Source organism: Malurus melanocephalus, unplaced genomic scaffold (genome assembly GCF_030028575.1).
Source record: "Malurus melanocephalus ecotype Western Australia unplaced genomic scaffold, MMel_1.1 scaffold_119, whole genome shotgun sequence".
Classification (NCBI taxonomy): domain Eukaryota; kingdom Metazoa; phylum Chordata; class Aves; order Passeriformes; family Maluridae; genus Malurus; species Malurus melanocephalus.
The window spans coordinates 1,324,122-1,341,845 of record NW_026623351.1 but is presented as its reverse complement, the minus strand read 5'-3'; the positions used below and the strand labels follow the sequence as shown (position 1 = coordinate 1,341,845).

Here is a 17,724-nt window from a genome sequence, read left to right as displayed (position 1 = left end):
ATGCTCACTATTGTAAAACTTAGGTTCTTCAAAAGATTGRTAATTCTTATTGCAAAGCTTAGTCRTTGTAGCTACATCACTGGGCWTTTTAGTGGATATTTGTCAGTGACTATTGCTATTGTAGGGCTAACTGAGGTGCAGTACATTAAACTTGTTTCTATAAAGATGCTTSCACCTTGGGACAAGTAAATGCTGGGGTTGTCCCTTTGTACTTTTGCATTAAACATCTACARTATGGAAGAGAGTATGGAAGTACCAGCTACTATGTAGAGAAGGCACTATAACTGATCTAACTGKGGTAATTGGGTACATGCCTGTGCTACACGTATCTGCAAAGAATTATTTCTCTCTGTGACTGAGAAAGTAATTCTATACTYACGATAGGAGAGGATGACTGGTTTACATACAGGATTAGCACTTGCTTAGGTATGTGGTAAGAACAACTCTCATGGGAGAACACAGGTTCATGGAAGAGATGTCTGAACTGCATTTCTAATTTTCTACCAGTTCCCACAGGGAAATCAAAAAGACCTTTTCACTAGGGCAGTTATATACACATTACAGCTTCTCTTGGACTTACTGTGGCATTTGATGTGTGCATCAAATCTGTGGCATTTGATGTGTGCATCTTATTATACAGCTGTGCCAAAAAATGGAGGCAAAGAAATAGGCTCCAAACCTTCCACAGAGAACATCACCAGGTAACAAATACTTCATTTTGAATGTTGACATTTTATTTTGGGATATGGTGAAAGAGTAAAAAAATAGAAGTAAAGAGACAAGTAGAAAAGACTCCCTTTTCTTTACAGTCAGATTAATCTCTTTGGGGATTACTGTTGAAAAAATCTTTCTATTGAGTATATTAGTGAAAAGGAAGCCTTGACAACAGCCAGGAACAGATCTTACTTCTGGGAAGAGGGAACTAAACCAGAAGCTTGAGAATTCACTTGAGAATCTTGGGTTGAATTCTAAAACATTTTCCTTTAGCATTAGACTATATAATAGAGATTGAAAGGGAATTATGGACTTCCCTGTACATCCTTTTTCAGGAGGGTAATTCTCTTTTGCAGCTCTGAAAGTCCAGTGTGTGTGGGTCTCAAGGCTGAGGGCAGGTATACATCTGAAAAGCAGCAATCCAAACTGTGAACTGCCTCTCCACGAGACTGAGATCTGATGGACCATTAAAAGGTTGTGACCAGCCTGAGAGCCATTTAAACCAGAAGGAATGTGCCACTGCCACAGGACTGCAGACATGGTACCAACTCCCAGTGCCAGCCTGTATGGGACAGGTTAAAAACAGAAAGGAAAGAAAGAAGAGAGGGGGAGGAAAATTTTTCATTTCACTATGAAAAATGGAAGTCTCGGGGGGTCTCAGGAGCAGTTGTCAGAACAGAGGAAAGAAAGGAAGGAAGGGCCCACATCTTGTGTCCCTTCCTCCAAATCAATATTCTTGCTCCAGCTGTGAAAGACAACAGAGTGACTGGACAGGCCTCCACCATCCTTTGACCTGCTGGTCTCAATGGGGGCACTTGKAGAGTGATGTTTGCTTTTCTTCTTTTGCACCTTGAAATTTTACAATCAAGAGTTCAGTTTTATTTTTTGCTATCAACTGACATTATCTTTGTATTGGTCTTGAAATTGAATCTGGGGAACCTGGCATACCTCATGTTCCCACTGTTTCTTCAAAAGCAGTCACCCCTGTGAGGGGATAATTAAGATGTATTTGGGAATTTCAGGAGTTGAGGTATGCCTGCCACTGAGCTGCAGAGTCAGACTGAGGACTACATATATAAACTGGTACCCCTGAGAAAAGACAGACAGCAAACACAGAGTTAAAGACTAAAGAAATTCTCCAGAATGAGCTCAACAGATCTTCTGAAACATGGTGCATCTCATCTTTGGCATTAAACAGTGTGAAGTAGAAGGAGAGAACAGTCAAAGGGGAACTTCATGAATTCACATTCAAGGAAACAGAAACTTTCATAAAGGGAGAAACTCCAGAATGCAAAGCCAAAGTCATCCTTAAAAAGCACTGAAGTGAAGTGGAAGCAAAGAGTTTGCTGCAGCTGTCAAAACATGGCAGCATGGTAAAGAACAAGATGGATCTAGACTCGTCTGAACTGCTTCTCCTCCAAGGAAGAGAGTCAAAGATCAAATGTGCTGTGCTGTCACACAAGGTCAGGATCCCTGAAGTTTGAACTCCCCGTGGGCAGAGTTTGACTGAACACTTGCACTGCTCCTCAGAGCTGTACTATTTACAGGCAAAGCCCATAAATMAGCACACTTCTTTCAGTTATGAAGTTATTTCTAATAAATATGCATAACCAGATCTGTGTTTGCTCTTTATGGTACCAAGTAATGTTGAACACTGACCAAGAATCCAAGAAGGGCTCAACCTGGAATATCAAAACCCAGTACCAACTGAGCTGAAAGTAAACCTGTTCTGTTTACTACAGAATAAGCCAACCTCAGTTTATGTGCTATTCATTTTCAATTAAAAATAAACTGCTCTTCAAGCACATGCCAGATATTACGTATGTGAATGTCACCAAGCTCAGACTATAATTTATACTTGTGTCCAAATTACAAGTGTATGCTTATATACATGGGGGTGTGTGCACATGCATGTCACACMATGCCAATTCTCCACCGTTGGACTATTCTCGTACCATTGTACTATTTATTGTACTATTTTTGAAGAAAAGAAGTACCAATCCAGTACCTATTTATTTCATCCAAGCACTGTACTTTGTTTTTCACAGTAACAGAGTAACTCGGCATTTTTGAAAAGCTAGTGGCTTTCAAACTGCGTGTCAGAGACCCRAGAAGGTCTTGGTTGCCCTCCTGCTCCTTTCAGCAGAAGAACAAGGAAGACCATGGCTATGCCTGACTAAATCCCACTGTTTCTTTTGCCTCCTTTTTGCCCTTCAGCAGTGTCCTTTTAYGTAGACTCCATTATTTTGAGCTTAAAAACAGCAAGGCATGTTCTATATCGCTGCTCAAGGAGACAGAAAAAGCCAACAAAACAACCTCAAAACAATTTTCATTTATCTGCTTCTGAAATAAGAAAAAAAAAAAAATTAAAAATCCTGAACAAATAAAGCCCAAATAAAGAATGGGATTCCTCCTGTTACAAAACCCGGTAAGTTAATCTACAAAAACTTTGAAGATGAAAAATATATTGTAAAAAATAAAAATACTATCCACTCAACACAGTACATAAATTTTCCTATATAATAAACTAGACGAACATATTAAAATACTTTAAGTCTTAAAAAAGGAAAAATTCTGCAAAAAAGACTCAATACTATTAAGATTAGACTACACATTATGCTAAAGCATTCATTTGCACAACTTTTTGCAACATGACAATTATCTGGGGTGTGAATGTGTAGGTGTTTATGTCCATTTGAGGCAAACAGTGCAAGAACACTAAGGTTGACCAYTGCCATTTTAAAGGGATATTTCACAAATAATCAAACCAAACCCCCACAAATATCAGTACACATCTCAAATACTGCAAGTCACATTCTACAGCCCTTGACATTAGAAAAAAAGAAAAGGAAAAAGGAAAAGCCAACAGAATTAATTCAAGTACATTTGGAGTCAGTCCCTTGTGAAGTACTGTTGTTTGCACTTTAGTTGCAGTGAATGTGGACAGAGGTCCCCRAGAGACACAGAAGTGAGTGCACCTTCCCCAGCCCTCCAAAGTAAGTCTGAGTTGAGGTACAATGAGCTGTGGTTTGCTCAACATCGTGGATGCCAAAACCTGAATGAAAAATTATGCTTGAAAAATGCTTCGAAGAAAATGACACAAAATAATTTCTTAAAATGARAAGCTATACTGGTGAAAAGGCAGTCTTTTTGGTACGTAATCCTATCAGGATGACAAGCATGGCACTCCWTCCCAAATTACATTTGCCTTGGAGCTAATCATAAAGAAACCTGGACGTTGTCTTGGTCATCATTCAGACTTGATGTACCCTTTCCCATGAGCCTCGATCCAGCACCCAGAAAAACCAGAAGGTATCACACCCTGGCTGAAACATACATTGCTTCTTCACAACTTGTGTTCTAGACTTCAGCTTTGTTCCTCAAAAGAAGATGCACTTCCCTCTCCGTGTTTCACTTGCTCCTTTGAAAATAACAGTGGGGAAATCTGCTGCCAGAGAAGTTAAAGTCTGGTGAATTCCCTGTGGTGCTGCAGGTCCCCTATGCTCTCATAGTCATTCTCTCCTGAAAGAGCAGTGTGGTTTGTGTTAGGCACGGACAAGGTCCTGTCTTCTTCTTGGCTCACTGACTGGATAGCTTCATAATCCGGCTCTAGCTCCCCGTTTGGTCTGTCTGCTGACTGAGGCACGGTGGTGGAATTTAGGGTGTTTTCAAAGTCCTTCACRCTTGCATAGAGGCCACTGCAAACAGACGGGGACCTCTGAGATGTGATTTCTTGAATACAGGTGTAAGGAGAATCCAGTGCTTTGATGGCCTGTCCTGGCTTACTCACCGATGAATACATGGCTGAGATCTAGGAAAAGGAGACACCTCCTGAGTATGAAGCATGGCATAAAGCTTGTGCACCACTCTGTACCCTTKTACTCCAAGGATGTTGGCTACTTAAGAAAAGACAGGATCTTCTGATAAAAACGTATCCTTTCTTGAAAGGATATGTTTTTTTCTTGAAAAAAAAATTATTATAATATTCCTTACAAATCCTTCCTTTTCGGGCATGCATTTATAAATTGATTTTCTTTCAAAAAAAAGAGTGCTTTATCAAGTAAGTTTATTAATGKGAAACTTCTTTGAATATAAATCCCTGGCAAGAAAATTAGACCTGGACAATAGGGRCTGGCTTTGTGAGCAGGAGCTCTTGCAAGTTTTGGTATGGTCCTGGAGTCAATTTAGTATCAGTAGGGAGACAGAGATCAAAGGGAGGATCAGGTTGAACTTCTGTAACGAAGGAAAAGAATGCCGTCTGATCCTTAGGGCTTTTAATATTGTTAATTATTTTTAATGGTAGTGGCTATTTTTCTGCTTTTAGAGACACTGCAATAGGCAGGACTAAATAGGTACCACGTCATGTGAAGACAACATTAAAAATCTGCAGATAATTTACACCAGAAAACTGCGAACAGTCAGTGCCAATACAGTTATGCAAGGTCTGTTCTATTGACTAAATTCTCTCTATAAAGAAGAGCTGCTTCTAAGGCACTGAGTATCTGGACTTTAGACTGGAGACTGAAACCGCTCAGCTGTAAACACCAGAAAGGGAGCATTTCACTCCTAACCCTAAAAATCCCCTCTGCTGAGGTGCTACACATCAACTTGGAGATGGCAACACTTCTTACTTTTTACTGATTTTAGCTAACCAAACAAAAAATAGCTTTTCTGCTCATTTTCATTTTAACTCTTCTCAATATTAGATTACATTAACCCAGTTCAAAATCAGCTTATTCGTTAATGCCTGGGAATGCTTCTCCCAGCAGAGAAGCACGTAGCTCACTGCCAAGTTTGTGTTTACTTTTATGTCCRGAGAATGTATTTATAAATGGCATGGGTGTATTGGAGATGATGACAAACAGCCTTGTTTCTGTTTAACTTTTCTCTTTGTTTAAATCTCCTSCATTTATTTGACCAAGAGACATTTTAAAGAACAGTTTATGTTCCAGTGCTTTTATTGTGTTTCAGTTTACTTCCCAGAGCCCCAAAAACTTTGCATGGGGAAGGCGGTCCATGTTTCAAAAAGCTGCTGGTTATTCTTCTTAAGAAAATCTTGTCATCTAAATCAAGAAATTWCCCTAACGATCAACTAATTGTGGCTTCCTAGTATTTTCTGACACCTTTTTCAATCTATAGGCCTCATACAGCCATATGTCAGAATATTTCTCATTTTAGGAATATGGCAATAAAAACTGTGCAGAGAAGCTTGGGCTTTMATTTTCTCCTCATAGAAGTTTCACCTTTCTTAGATTATGCTTAATCATGCAGAGTTTATGCTAATTTCTGCCTAAAAACTGGTCTCTAGTTAGTTACTGAATTTCATGCAAGGAACCTACCTCATCTTCTGTAAGAGATGGATCTTCCTCTCGAGACTTGTAAGACACTGAACTAAGCCTCTGTAAAAAAGGAAGAAAGAAAGAAAATAAAAAGCTCGTTACCCATCAACAGTGTGAAATYTGTAACAAAACCCTCCCATTACAATCAATACATTGTATTTTTTTGGTCATTTGCTCTCAAGTTCCATTATACATARCTAATATCCACACTATTCAGAGTACTTCTCTGGAGAGAACAACCSTGAGGTTAGTAAAGCTTTTTAATGGATCTGCTCTTGTCCTGACCTGAAAAGGGTAAAAATAATGTAATGGTTAAAACAAACTTTGCACTGCTGTATGGCTGCATTTACACTTCTTATGAAGTGTCTGCAGAGACTTCTGAACAATTAGAAGTYAGCTGTTGCAATACACCAGTTGCCCTTTCACAGGATTTTCAGATATGCTTTTAAAWAACAAAAGAACAACACTCAGCTGACACCTTCCTGTTGATTATTGTCCTTCATTCTGTGGATTCTTGAGGTGCTGCAGGGGAGAGCTGTGTCCTTCCCATCCCTGGAATGCAGCCCCTGTGCAGAGATGCTCAGCAGCCCAGCCTCACAACCATTTGGACCTGCTGTAGCCCACCCTGAGCTGAAGGACAGAGGGCTTGGTTTGGAATKAAGTTTAACTTCAAGCATGTGAAGTATTCTGTGGAAAACAGGCTATGAAACATCGGGGGGAAAGCATTTTGCTCTTATGAAAAATGCCTTAGGACCTTTATAACAATAAAGACCCTGCAGCAGTGGGATGCCTCCTCCCTGGGGCAAGAAGGCTTTGCCAGACTCCTGCTCCACAGTGATTCAGAGGGAGCCTTCCAGCACTATAAAAGGCCATAGTTTGGACTTTCACACAACTTCTCCAACTAAAATATTTCATACCACTCCCAGGGCAAACCAACATGGAGAAGTAGAGCTATTTTTAGCACAGTCAATGAAATACCACTTCCAGGCACACAGAACTTGTTTTCTTTTGTTGTTTTTTTTTACAGAGGCACATTATGATAGATTCTTTTGTCCTTTCATCTTCTCATTGTTTTTACTTCTGGTAAATACCAAACTTCAAGTTCCTGGGCACTTCTGACAGACCTTGGCCCAAAGCACACTGAAGTCTGCCTGCTGCTCCCCAGGAGCTTCCCTCACTGACAAACTCCCTYGCTTCTTTCTCAGTGTCTGGAGAACAGCACTCTTTAACCTGTGGTTTGTTTAAAAAAAAAAAAAAGAGGAAATTAAAGGAAAAGTTCAAATGTATTTAATTATTTTGGCCTTGTATTAGATCTGCTTCACTACAGCAACTTAGTTTAGTCTTTCCTATCTGCAGTATATTTTTTGTGCTGAGGAGTAAGTTACTAATTTCATCCTCACACATTAAAACAAGTATGTGTTCACAAAGTTCTTCAGTGATTTTTCTGTCATCAGGGTTTCTGTAAGCACCACATGTCAGGACCCCTTCTACAGTTTCCCACTCAAGTACTGATAAATACCCCAGGGTGTTTGCCATCCTGTACTGTTGCCCTGGATATAGCRTTCTTTCTTCTAAATGTGAAGCCTGTGACACATCAGTTTTGGAGGACATTGTTATCTTGGTAACTTAAAAAAACTCCACTTGCTCTTGAACATTTTGCACCTAGTGGAATCATCAACTATGCCTGAAACCTCAACAGTAGCAACACAAACATGTATCCTTATTTGCCTTCCAATTCCCTTTTGTTCCTCAACAGCACTTGATTTTTTGCTCTCTGGCTCAGCTGCTGCTCCTGACTTGGGCACCAGAACAAGAAGAACATTCTCCTTTGGTGCATTTGTAAGAGATGCTTTGCCCTCCTCAGGCTGCACAAGGCTGAAATCAGATGGCAGCAGCCAGATGTACACACAGAGATAATTTCTTCCAGGGCTCACTCTGGAAAGATCTGGGTGAAAAACGAGATCCATACTGCCCTTCTGTTTTAAATAAAAGGAAAAAAAAAAAAAAAACCTGAATCTCTTCTGCTTTTCCAGTTTTATTAGAAGAACTATGCTCAAATTTTTGCAGGTGTTATTAAAGATACCTTTCTTCACTGAGTCCTTCCAAGGGCTTTAGCTGGGTCACAGTTTAAGTAAATTTTCACCCATTAATTGCACACCTGGCCCTTAAAAGGATGCTTTGTCCTTTTCATGTTGTTATTATGTGGGAATGGTCTCTGGATTCACCTAGCTCCCTCCCAGATTTGTGCGTTTCAGGAACTCACACRGGCTGGGGATCACCCTGGCTGCCCTCCTTTAGACAGTGAGACTGAAACAGTCTCAGACTGAAACAGCTTGGACACAGACTGTTCCCTCGGTTGTCAGGTACAAGCCTTGGTTACACAGGTGGCCTCCCTGCCTGTCCCTCCTTTGTGCACTCATTGTAGTTAGGGAGACTTGCACGACTTACACACAACCTCTGTCTTCATCAGGGTCAGGGCAGGTTTGAGAGTTTGGGATGCAGATGTCATGATAAACAGAGCAGCTAAGTAAATTCACCGGAGGGGAAGCAAAACCAGAAATACGTATGGAATCTAACTAAGAAAGTTATCAATATAATATATATCTCCATAAACATCTTGTTTTTGGTTGCCACATTGAAAGAAAACGGGCATTGATCTGCATGGCTTGAAGCAGCAAAATAAAGGGAAAAATTATCACCATCACAACAGAAAAACAATCCCATAACCACCTCCCCACACAATGCCAACAATAATGACATTTATATATTCCATCAATTACCATTTCCAACTCTGCTGCAGCTGTAGCTCTCAAGGACAGGACAGGCGCACGCCTCGATGCATAATGCATGTACCCAGCAGCGAGCACGGCAATGATCTGATGCTGCTGAAGCTTTAACTCGGGGTGGCTACAGCTCTGAATAAATTTTAATTAGACAAACACCTTTTTTTCTGGCATTTAGGGGACTGCATGTGTCATCTCTTGATTAATCCTTCAAAACCAGAACCATTTWAATCAATTCCTACTCCTTGCAGTTACTGACACTGCGTGAACAGTGTGCTCGGGAGCTACAGAGCAGCAAAGGCTTTTCCTTTGTATTGGTGCCTGGGAAATACAATTACTACTTTCTGCAAGTCTTTTCACACGTGGTAGGAAAAATGTCACTGCKATGCAAAGCTGTTTATCTAAAAGTTTAATGAGAAATTACTTTTGGCCTGAATGTGGGAGGGAAGGGTGTTGCTGGATTGTTGTTTAAAATAACATCTTAATTYTTTACTTAACGAGCTCATTATTTGTAAGAATGTGCACTGAAGAGTCCAGCTAAATAATTTTCATATGGTGAGTAGTCTTTAGTGTATTCATCTGGACTCTGTTGTGCTTTACAGGTTACATGGTTWGTTAGTTATTTAACAAGATATTCTTCTGCCTTCTTCCTGGATTACTGAAATTCTTCAAATAAGATAACCAGAAACAAGTAACAATACCTCAGCTGTGCTGTGATTTTTCAGGTAAACGTTTACATTAAAAAGTCACGTTGCATCTTAAGAATTTCTTTTGAAATTTTCATCAATACCTACCTAATATTACTTGATGGCTCAGACACCAAAAAGATGCTAAACCTACAGTCTTTCAGTCACAATTAATAAGAAGATAACTAAACATTCTGAAAAATGCAAACTCAACAGTTTAAGAAAAGTCTCTGCTATGATCTGAAAGCATCCTTAAAATGACTTCTGATTAAAAACTACAAGTGGGGGAAAATATACGGTTGAAAATTTCATAATTCTATTTTTCAAGGGGTTCACCACAACTTGCTCCCAGGGAGGACGCATAAGCAGCTGAGAAAACTTTTGGGTGTGGTATCAGCACTTAGAAATTCCTTTGTCTGTTTATGTGTGACATACAGAATTTGACAAATATAAAGGCATACAGCTTTAATCTCTCTTTCTATCCCTCTCTCCTACAGCAAAAGACAAGGTSAGTCACTTGGAGCAAGTGCCTAACACTTGCACAGCTCAGTCAAGGTGGCCCTGCAAAGGAGGCACATCTAAAGTTAGAATATCCACCAAGGATGCCTCCCTCTCTTTTTTGTAAGTTGTGGTTTTATTAGAAAAAAAAAAGAAGAGAGGGATTCTGAACAAGCTATAGATCCTGACAAAGATACTGGATACTCTTTGTAATAGCTTCCACAAATATAATACTATCACACAAAGAAGTAGAGGCCTCCTATGCAATTCCTCGGTAATATTTGGCAAAAGCCTTATGTAGTGCATAACTGCAACCATCAAAAATACAGGCTGCAACAGAATGAACACACACCTCTAATACAAACACTATACTGTAAATTATCATATTTCCACTTGCAGTCTTGCTTCATCTCGAGTGGTGTTTTTGTCTTGCTATTTTTTGTTACTGAAAAATAAAATCCTCTACCACCCATATGTTCTCATAATTATTTGGCTGTTTGATGAGGACAAATATTTGCAGTATTTACCTTTTCTGGTTTACTTGCTCCTTCTGTCACTTCTTCTTCCATTTCTTTTTCTTGCACATTCTCATTTTCATCAAGAAGTTTCATGGGTACCGGAGGGGGCAGCTCGTCCTCTACAGGTGGTAGGTTGTCAAGAGGACTTTCTGAGTTTGCACTTTGGCGACTCTTCTTGTTTCKGTCAACAGATGCATATTCTGCTGACTCAATTCTGCACTCAGGAATCTGATTCTGACCTTCAGAAACTGTCAGTGAAGCCTTYGATTTGCTGTTGGACTTCCCTTCCATGCTGACTGCTGCTCCAACATCTTTAATTTCCTTCACAGTTTCATACAAGCARTCTTCAACTATGTTCTCCTGCGAGGAGCTGTCTTTCAAGACTTCATAAGGCCCTTCCATTCCAAGACCTTGATCATTTTCTGCATTTCTAGAGGAGATGATTGTTTCCATGGGGTTGTTAGGGGGAATACTGGGTAGTTCACGGCTCTGGTGACATTTTATGGACTTTCCAAGACTATCCTGTTGATCTAGTAGATCAGATGTCTGCACTTCTTCATAAGGCTGGATACAGGCAGCTGTACTGTCCTCAGAAAGAACTAAAGAAAATTACAGAGAAGTATTACAAACAAATGCATAACTAAAAGGTGTGAATTAGTACTCTCTGCATCACTTTGCTTTTGTGACACGCTGGAAAGGATAAATGATATGAATGCCTGGAAATGCCTAKTGATCAACATGCTTTTTGCTTATCAAAAGGTTTCAGTTACAGACATTTCTGTTCTCTACTGATAAAACATCTTTCTCACAACATCTAAAATAGTTTGTGCACCCCCAAGTCACATTATATGGCAACAGCATTCCCTATCAGAACAGGGGATRGGAGGGTAGCTGTGCGTGGGTGTTCAGCTGCTTTGTACACAGTTTCACTGAATGATTACAGAGTGCTCAGTAGTCTCAGATGGAAACAGGTGGGAGGCCTCAAAACAAGTGCCTTAAAAAAAAATCCTAGTTAGATTTTCCCCTTTGCATTTCCCCATTCTTTGGAATCAAAAGGAAAGCATTCCTACTTCCTCCCTACCATCCCTCAGCTTGTTTAACATGCTGGCCAAATTCTCGTTGGGATTTCACTTCGCTCAGCCCTCCCTGCATGCTACACCAGAAGCTCCTCACCGGAAGGCTGTGCCATACTTCTCTTAGTCTCGCAGCACATAATGCAGGCTGACAACCTACTAACGAGCTGGCCATATGCACAAGAGAGAAGACTAGACTTCAGAAGGTAGTGTTAGGCAGAACATGTTGTTTTAGGTCTCAGAAGTGGGCCACATGTCACTGTCACTAGATGGGATTAGGGACTGAAATCTATGGGGCTTCTCATCTTACACTGCACATGTGTGACATTTGCATGTATTCATGGCATATACAAGTATGTTTCAGGTAGCACATGGTATGTAACTTTACCTCACATGATTTCTTTAAAAAAAATCACTCTTGAACAGCTTTACTTAGGGTAGTTCCTGTGGCACTATCTCAACAAAAACAACCCATTCTTCTGTGTCCTTCAGTGAGTTTGACATGGTTGCCAAAAGCAATCAATGCCCTTGATTTGGTGGTTGCCATGGACATTACTTTCTCCTGTGGTCAGRGCATGCAGATGCAGTCAGCACCTGCAGGGAGCCATATCCTGACTGCAAAACTCAGGACACAACTGAAGGAGTAAACTGGTAATCACTGACTGAGTGGAAGATGGGTGTTTTGCCTTTCTAGACCTTGATTCCAAGGATTTCTGTGCTGTGCAGAGCACCCTTACAGAACCCAAAGAGCACACACCTCATGCAGCCTGGAGGAGACAATCAAAAGCAATGAGAGCTCAAGTTTCTGTGCTTCTGTAGTCATGGGTAGTAGCACAGAAGGGGTTGGTGTAGCTGAGGGGCTGGCATTGATAAGACAATGCTGGCAGGTTGGGTAAAGGAAAAAAAAAAACCAGCATTTGATGGTTCTGCTTCCATAGGCATGCTCCTGCTCAGAAAGCTAGCAGAAACAGTAATAAAAAGAGCTATTAACAAAAAGTGCATAAAGTGTAAGTAAGAAATTAAAACACAGGGGTTCCTGTTATTCAGAAGGGCTGTTATGCAGAGTTTAAGACAAGTATAATACCAGGCAGTCTGAAAACTGTCTGCTGGTTGACAGTGCACCTTTTAGCAGCAGCTCTGACAGCTGCACATGTGGTGACTCATGGCAGAGAGAAATACTTCCATTCTGCAGGGCTTTGCTCTGCACATCACGTCCCTCAGGGAACCACACACCTACACACACAACAAGCCAATGGATGGGAGTAGCAATTAGCTGCAAAAACAAAGTTTAAAAATTACTTTGGATATTTCTCTCTAAGGGGTAAAGTCTGAATAGCTTAGCCTCTAGCTGCAGGAGATGAGGAGGAGAGCTGTAAGTTGGAGTGCAGCCCCTGGTGTTGGTGTTAGTGTGAAGACAACAGTTGGCTCCCAGTGGCTCTGAGCTGAGAGTGAGTTTATTTTTAGGTACAGCTGAGTAAAATATTTTCCAGTGACACTTCAGGGTGAATCATTTTAAGTGTTCAGCAAAGCAAAGACTAAGGAAAAAAAAGGAAGCCTATTTATGTTGCCTGTTTTCTAAAATATAAAAATATATTATGTGTGGCAACATAGCACAGAATGGATCCTGTAATCCCTGGAGGAGGACCTGAAATATTCCTATGGCCTCCTGGAGCAATTCTGAAGCTTTAAGATGCAACTTCATCTTTTGGTTTTACCCCGTTCCATAGCTTAGTAAGATTAGGGACTGTCCCATTCTTTGGCTGATGGCCTGGTCAATCTGCAGGTATGGCTTGGTAGCMCACACCTGTGGCCCAGAAGAGGACCTCAGCACCTCCCAGTGCTGGCTGGTGTGGAGAACTGGGAGTGGGGCTGTAGGGCTGTGGCAGAGCACACCCAGTAGTGAAGATGCAACCTAAACCACCAGAATCTCCAYGGGATGATCACCTCCACTGACTTCCCAGCAAGGCAAACGACTTCACGGCATTTTTTAACTTGGATATAAATTCTGTGTGATCTGGTGCCAGACCTGCAGAGGTGCGCAGAGTATTCAGACAAASGGCTTGACTGCTTGGAAAGCTGATGGCTGGAAACCTAAAAACTGAGGCATCACCATGTGCTGTGCWGCTCAGGTGGGAGCTGTGAGCCCTGGGACGGTGCCGCTCGCTCATCCCACCCACAGCGGTGCCACTACTCACCCTCACCGTTGCTGAGTGCTCCGTTCTGCTCACTGTTTGGGGGAGGTTCTGTCACTGAACTGGTGATGGAGTGGCTGAAAACCTCCTTGTCRGAAGGCTGCAACACAAATCAGTGATCATGGGATCAGGATAAATGTTCACAGGAATRGCTGTGCGATGAATTTCACTCTGATCTCCAGAGCTCTGACTCACAGGCATCATWAGCAGGAGAGCCAAACCATGCCAACTAGGTTTAAAGATTTAAGTGCCTGTGTTTACAGATTTAAAAAAAAACTATAAATGCAAAGATGTCCAGAGTGATGTCCTTTCCAAGCTTTATGGYAATAGACATTCCTATGGCTTTAACCCATGGGAAGATGGCAGCTGACAAAGGGTACACTGCACTTCCCTTCACTGAGTGAAGGAAAAGAAGGAGAGTTAAGAGTACAGTGGTAGCAGAAAGGGCACTGAGAAATTGCTGATTATCAGGATCTACACAAGTTTTCCTCCTCTTCCTGTTCTGCAACTTTTAAAGTTCCCCATGCTCAACCATCTTGAAATTCCTGAGCTATTTTCTAATCTGTAGTATTTTGCAAACCAACCACAAGACAGTCACAAGCCACCAGAAATAAATACTTACCACATTCATCAGATTTTCATGATCTCCATTCTGATTTTTGGCCTTCTTCTCCCTTAATGAAAAAGGCACATGAATTTTTACTACAAATTATGCTAATATACAAATGCCAATCATTAATAGACTTTATACCCCTGAAAGGAACAAAGCTATGATTCACAATAATATTGAAAATRGAATAACTGAAGATTATTACAGGGACTGGTATGACCACTGTGAAAGGACACCATTGAGGCAGGATGGTGATAAACATAATTGAAAAGGTAAAACACACACAATTCTATTTCTCATTCAGTAAAAGATTACAGTGAGGAGTCACTGATGATAATTACAATATAATGTTTACAACTATGCAGAGACAGGACAAGGGGGAATGGCTTCAAACTGAAAGGGAKTAGGTTTAGATTAAATATTAGGAAARAATTCTTTACTGTGAGRGTGGTGAGACACTGGAACAGGCTGCTCAGAGAAGCAASTACTTATGGATATCCCATCCCTGGCAGTGTTCAAGGCCAGACTGGATGGKGCTCTGAGCAACCTGGTCYAGTGAAAGGTGTCCCTGCCCATGACAGGGAACTGGATGATCTTTAAGGTCCCTTCCAACCCAAGCCATTCTATGATTGTATGATAATGAAAATATTATTATCTTAAATTTAATCATATCTGAAATACACATTTTGGTSACAGACTACTTGGGAAGATCCTTAAACTGTGTCAGTAAAAAGTGTGTGAGGAATTAGAAAAGGCCAAAGAAAATCCAGCCAACTTCCACTGAAAATGCTAGTCAACTTAATAATACACATGAGCAGTTCAAAGAGGCATACAAATTTCATAGCAACAGAGGTCTACATTTTAAAAGGAATTCTACTTCCCTTCACAGGAGTCTAAGTATGGATTATGTTTACAGGTTTTACCATTTGGGAAATAGAGCTCTTACTCAGAAATACTGCAATGAAGTATGAGCTTAAAAAATGTTAGTCCTTCCCCTAGATGAAAAGTCAAGTAAAAAGGTGAGAAAATATTGACAATATGAAATCTGTGCTGCTTCTAAAGGGAAGCAGGGAACTGTACTTCCACACTAGCAACTGTTCAAATTCTACCTAATTGGGAAACAACAAAGAACAAGTGAGCCTGCACCAATGCAGAGACGAGAAAGTCAAAAGCTGCATTTCCTCTCTGGAAGTTTTTCTGACTCTGATATTTTAGAAAGAGCAAATTCCATTCCGTTTTCTATGTCCTCATCCATTTTTGAAGAGTAAGCCAGGAAGAAATTCTGCATAATTGCATTTATGCATAAACAACTCGCYCTAGAGAATGACCGGAAACAAAAGATACTACGTCCAAGCTAGTGACACAAGAATTTATTAAAGAACATCACAAGAATGTTTCAGGCAATGTACCTCTGTAACTGCAAAGACTACTCAATGGTTTGACTCATGTTCCTAGAGATGTTTCAAGGATTGGTGTGTTACAAAATAAAACACAGAATTATAGAACCATTTGGGCTGGAAAAGGCCTTAAAAGATGATACAYAGTACCTACTTGCAATGTTTGTGGAGTAAAGAATATTTGAAATAGGTGTTCTACTTTTAAATAACTTTAAAAATATATATTTCTACCAGTTTTTACACAGATATCACAGGAAATTGTGACAATGATACTGAAGTGCCAACTCACAGTTTACCATTACCATTTGATCCTTACTCACAGTTTACAAAAGTGTTTCTTCTGAATCACATGAAATTTCAAGTTCCAACTAAAGCTTTTTAGGGTTTCAGCCAACTTTTGGGGCCTGTTTTTGTCCTTGACTGTTTTTTGCATGGTGGGAGTTACAGAAATCCTGCTGAAAACCAGGAATTTCCACTGCAGACTACCTTGTTCCAATAGAGTGCATTTTATGGCTGCAGTTTCCTCAATGCTCTCAAAGCTGAATGAGTGAAAGCACATGCTCCTCATAGGCACGTGCATCCAAAGTGCAGATTTTGCTGCTGTACTGCGTTTTTTCCCCCCATATACTTGGCTGATKGAGCTATGCTTGCAAAATACAGCARTATGGCCCACAKCAGTCCCAGTCCTCACAGTGAAGGTCTGACTGGTCTCTRGCCTGGTGGAAGGGCACCATGAACAAAGTCCAGGCTGCCCAGGCTGCTGTGCAGGCAGCAGGGCTCAGCKTACATGTCATGAAGGAGCCTTTAAATGTGAAGAAACAAAGCCAGTAGAAGTGCCTGTATTGGTGAAATTGAATCTTCTTATGTGAAGAAAATAAGGATAAGGTGTAAGACATTAATTAGCATCACCATTTGATCCTTACTCATTTTGCTTGAAAGGCAGGATCGATTCCCTGTACTTCAGGAATGGCCAAAGCAAAGCTGAAGTACATCATCACTTCCCTTTCCTTTTTAACCTCTACTTTTTCAGCCCACCTCATGCTCTCACTTTCAGCTTAGGGGTGTGAGCTGATAACACTCAGTGTCCACCTGTGCACCAGGCTTCTGCTTAGGGGAAACCACCAAATATGCACAATGATGTACCTCCTCCACAGCAAAAGAAAAACATAATTAGATTTTAGAATGAATAGAACTGTTCAAAATCGGGTTTGCTATGAGTACCTTTCTTTATATCTGTATTTAAGTCCTCAGTATTTCCTGCTAACTATTTATTCATGAAGCTGTGTCAATCCCTGTAGAAAGTAAATCAAGAGCCATTAAACCCTGGAGCCTTACCCATTGCAGCTGGAGCAAAGRAAGATGAGGAAGGTGAGGAACAAGAGTGTTGTCATGGCTGCCAAACTTCCCCACAGGATCACRTGGATCTGTCCACTGCCCAAGAAACCACCCTCTGGCCCCATGGTACTAACAGGAGCTGGTATCACTCGGGGCTGAAGAGGTTACTCCTTGAAAAAGGCCGACATCTGTGCTGCATGCACCTTCTGTTTCTGCAGAAAAAAAAACAAACCCACCATCAGAGGTTAAGAGAAATTTTGAAGATAATGAATCTGACAGCTACAAGTCTGGCAGGAGAGATTTTCAGATCCAGATCTTACGAACACCAGTTTCAAGTACAAGCCAGCCAGTCAAAGAGATTTTCAGCTCCATTTCTGACAGCAACATGGAACAGATTTGTCAAATATTAACGCAAGCTGTTACCTATCTASAAGCTCAACATGAATAAAAGGTAGTACAGCATCTCTGTACTTGTATTTTCAGGAAAAGGTTTATAAATCAACTTTGAGGGACAGAGTAATCTATTTTGTGGTCCTATTTATAAATTTCATTGCAAAGGGAGCTTTYAAAACTAATGCC

General features: G+C 40.7%; 1 protein-coding gene across 3 annotated transcripts in view; it reads right to left on the bottom strand.

Annotated features, from left to right (window-relative positions):
- Positions 1 to 612: 612 nt before the first annotated feature.
- PAG1 (phosphoprotein membrane anchor with glycosphingolipid microdomains 1) overlaps positions 613 to 17,724 on the bottom strand; it is a 101,791-nt gene continuing 84,679 nt past the window's right edge. For all 3 annotated transcript variants that reach the window (XM_057370099.1, XM_057370098.1, XM_057370100.1), the window contains 6 exons: positions 17,146 to 17,357; positions 14,426 to 14,477; positions 13,807 to 13,903; positions 10,548 to 11,137; positions 6,054 to 6,113; positions 613 to 4,525 (listed from right to left, as the gene is read on the bottom strand). In XM_057370099.1, the coding sequence (XP_057226082.1) occupies positions 4,175 to 4,525; positions 6,054 to 6,113; positions 10,548 to 11,137; positions 13,807 to 13,903; positions 14,426 to 14,477; positions 17,146 to 17,270 (1,275 nt within the window). In that variant the 5' untranslated portion in view covers positions 17,271 to 17,357 and the 3' untranslated portion in view covers positions 613 to 4,174. The remainder of the gene's footprint in view (positions 4,526 to 6,053; positions 6,114 to 10,547; positions 11,138 to 13,806; positions 13,904 to 14,425; positions 14,478 to 17,145; positions 17,358 to 17,724) is intronic.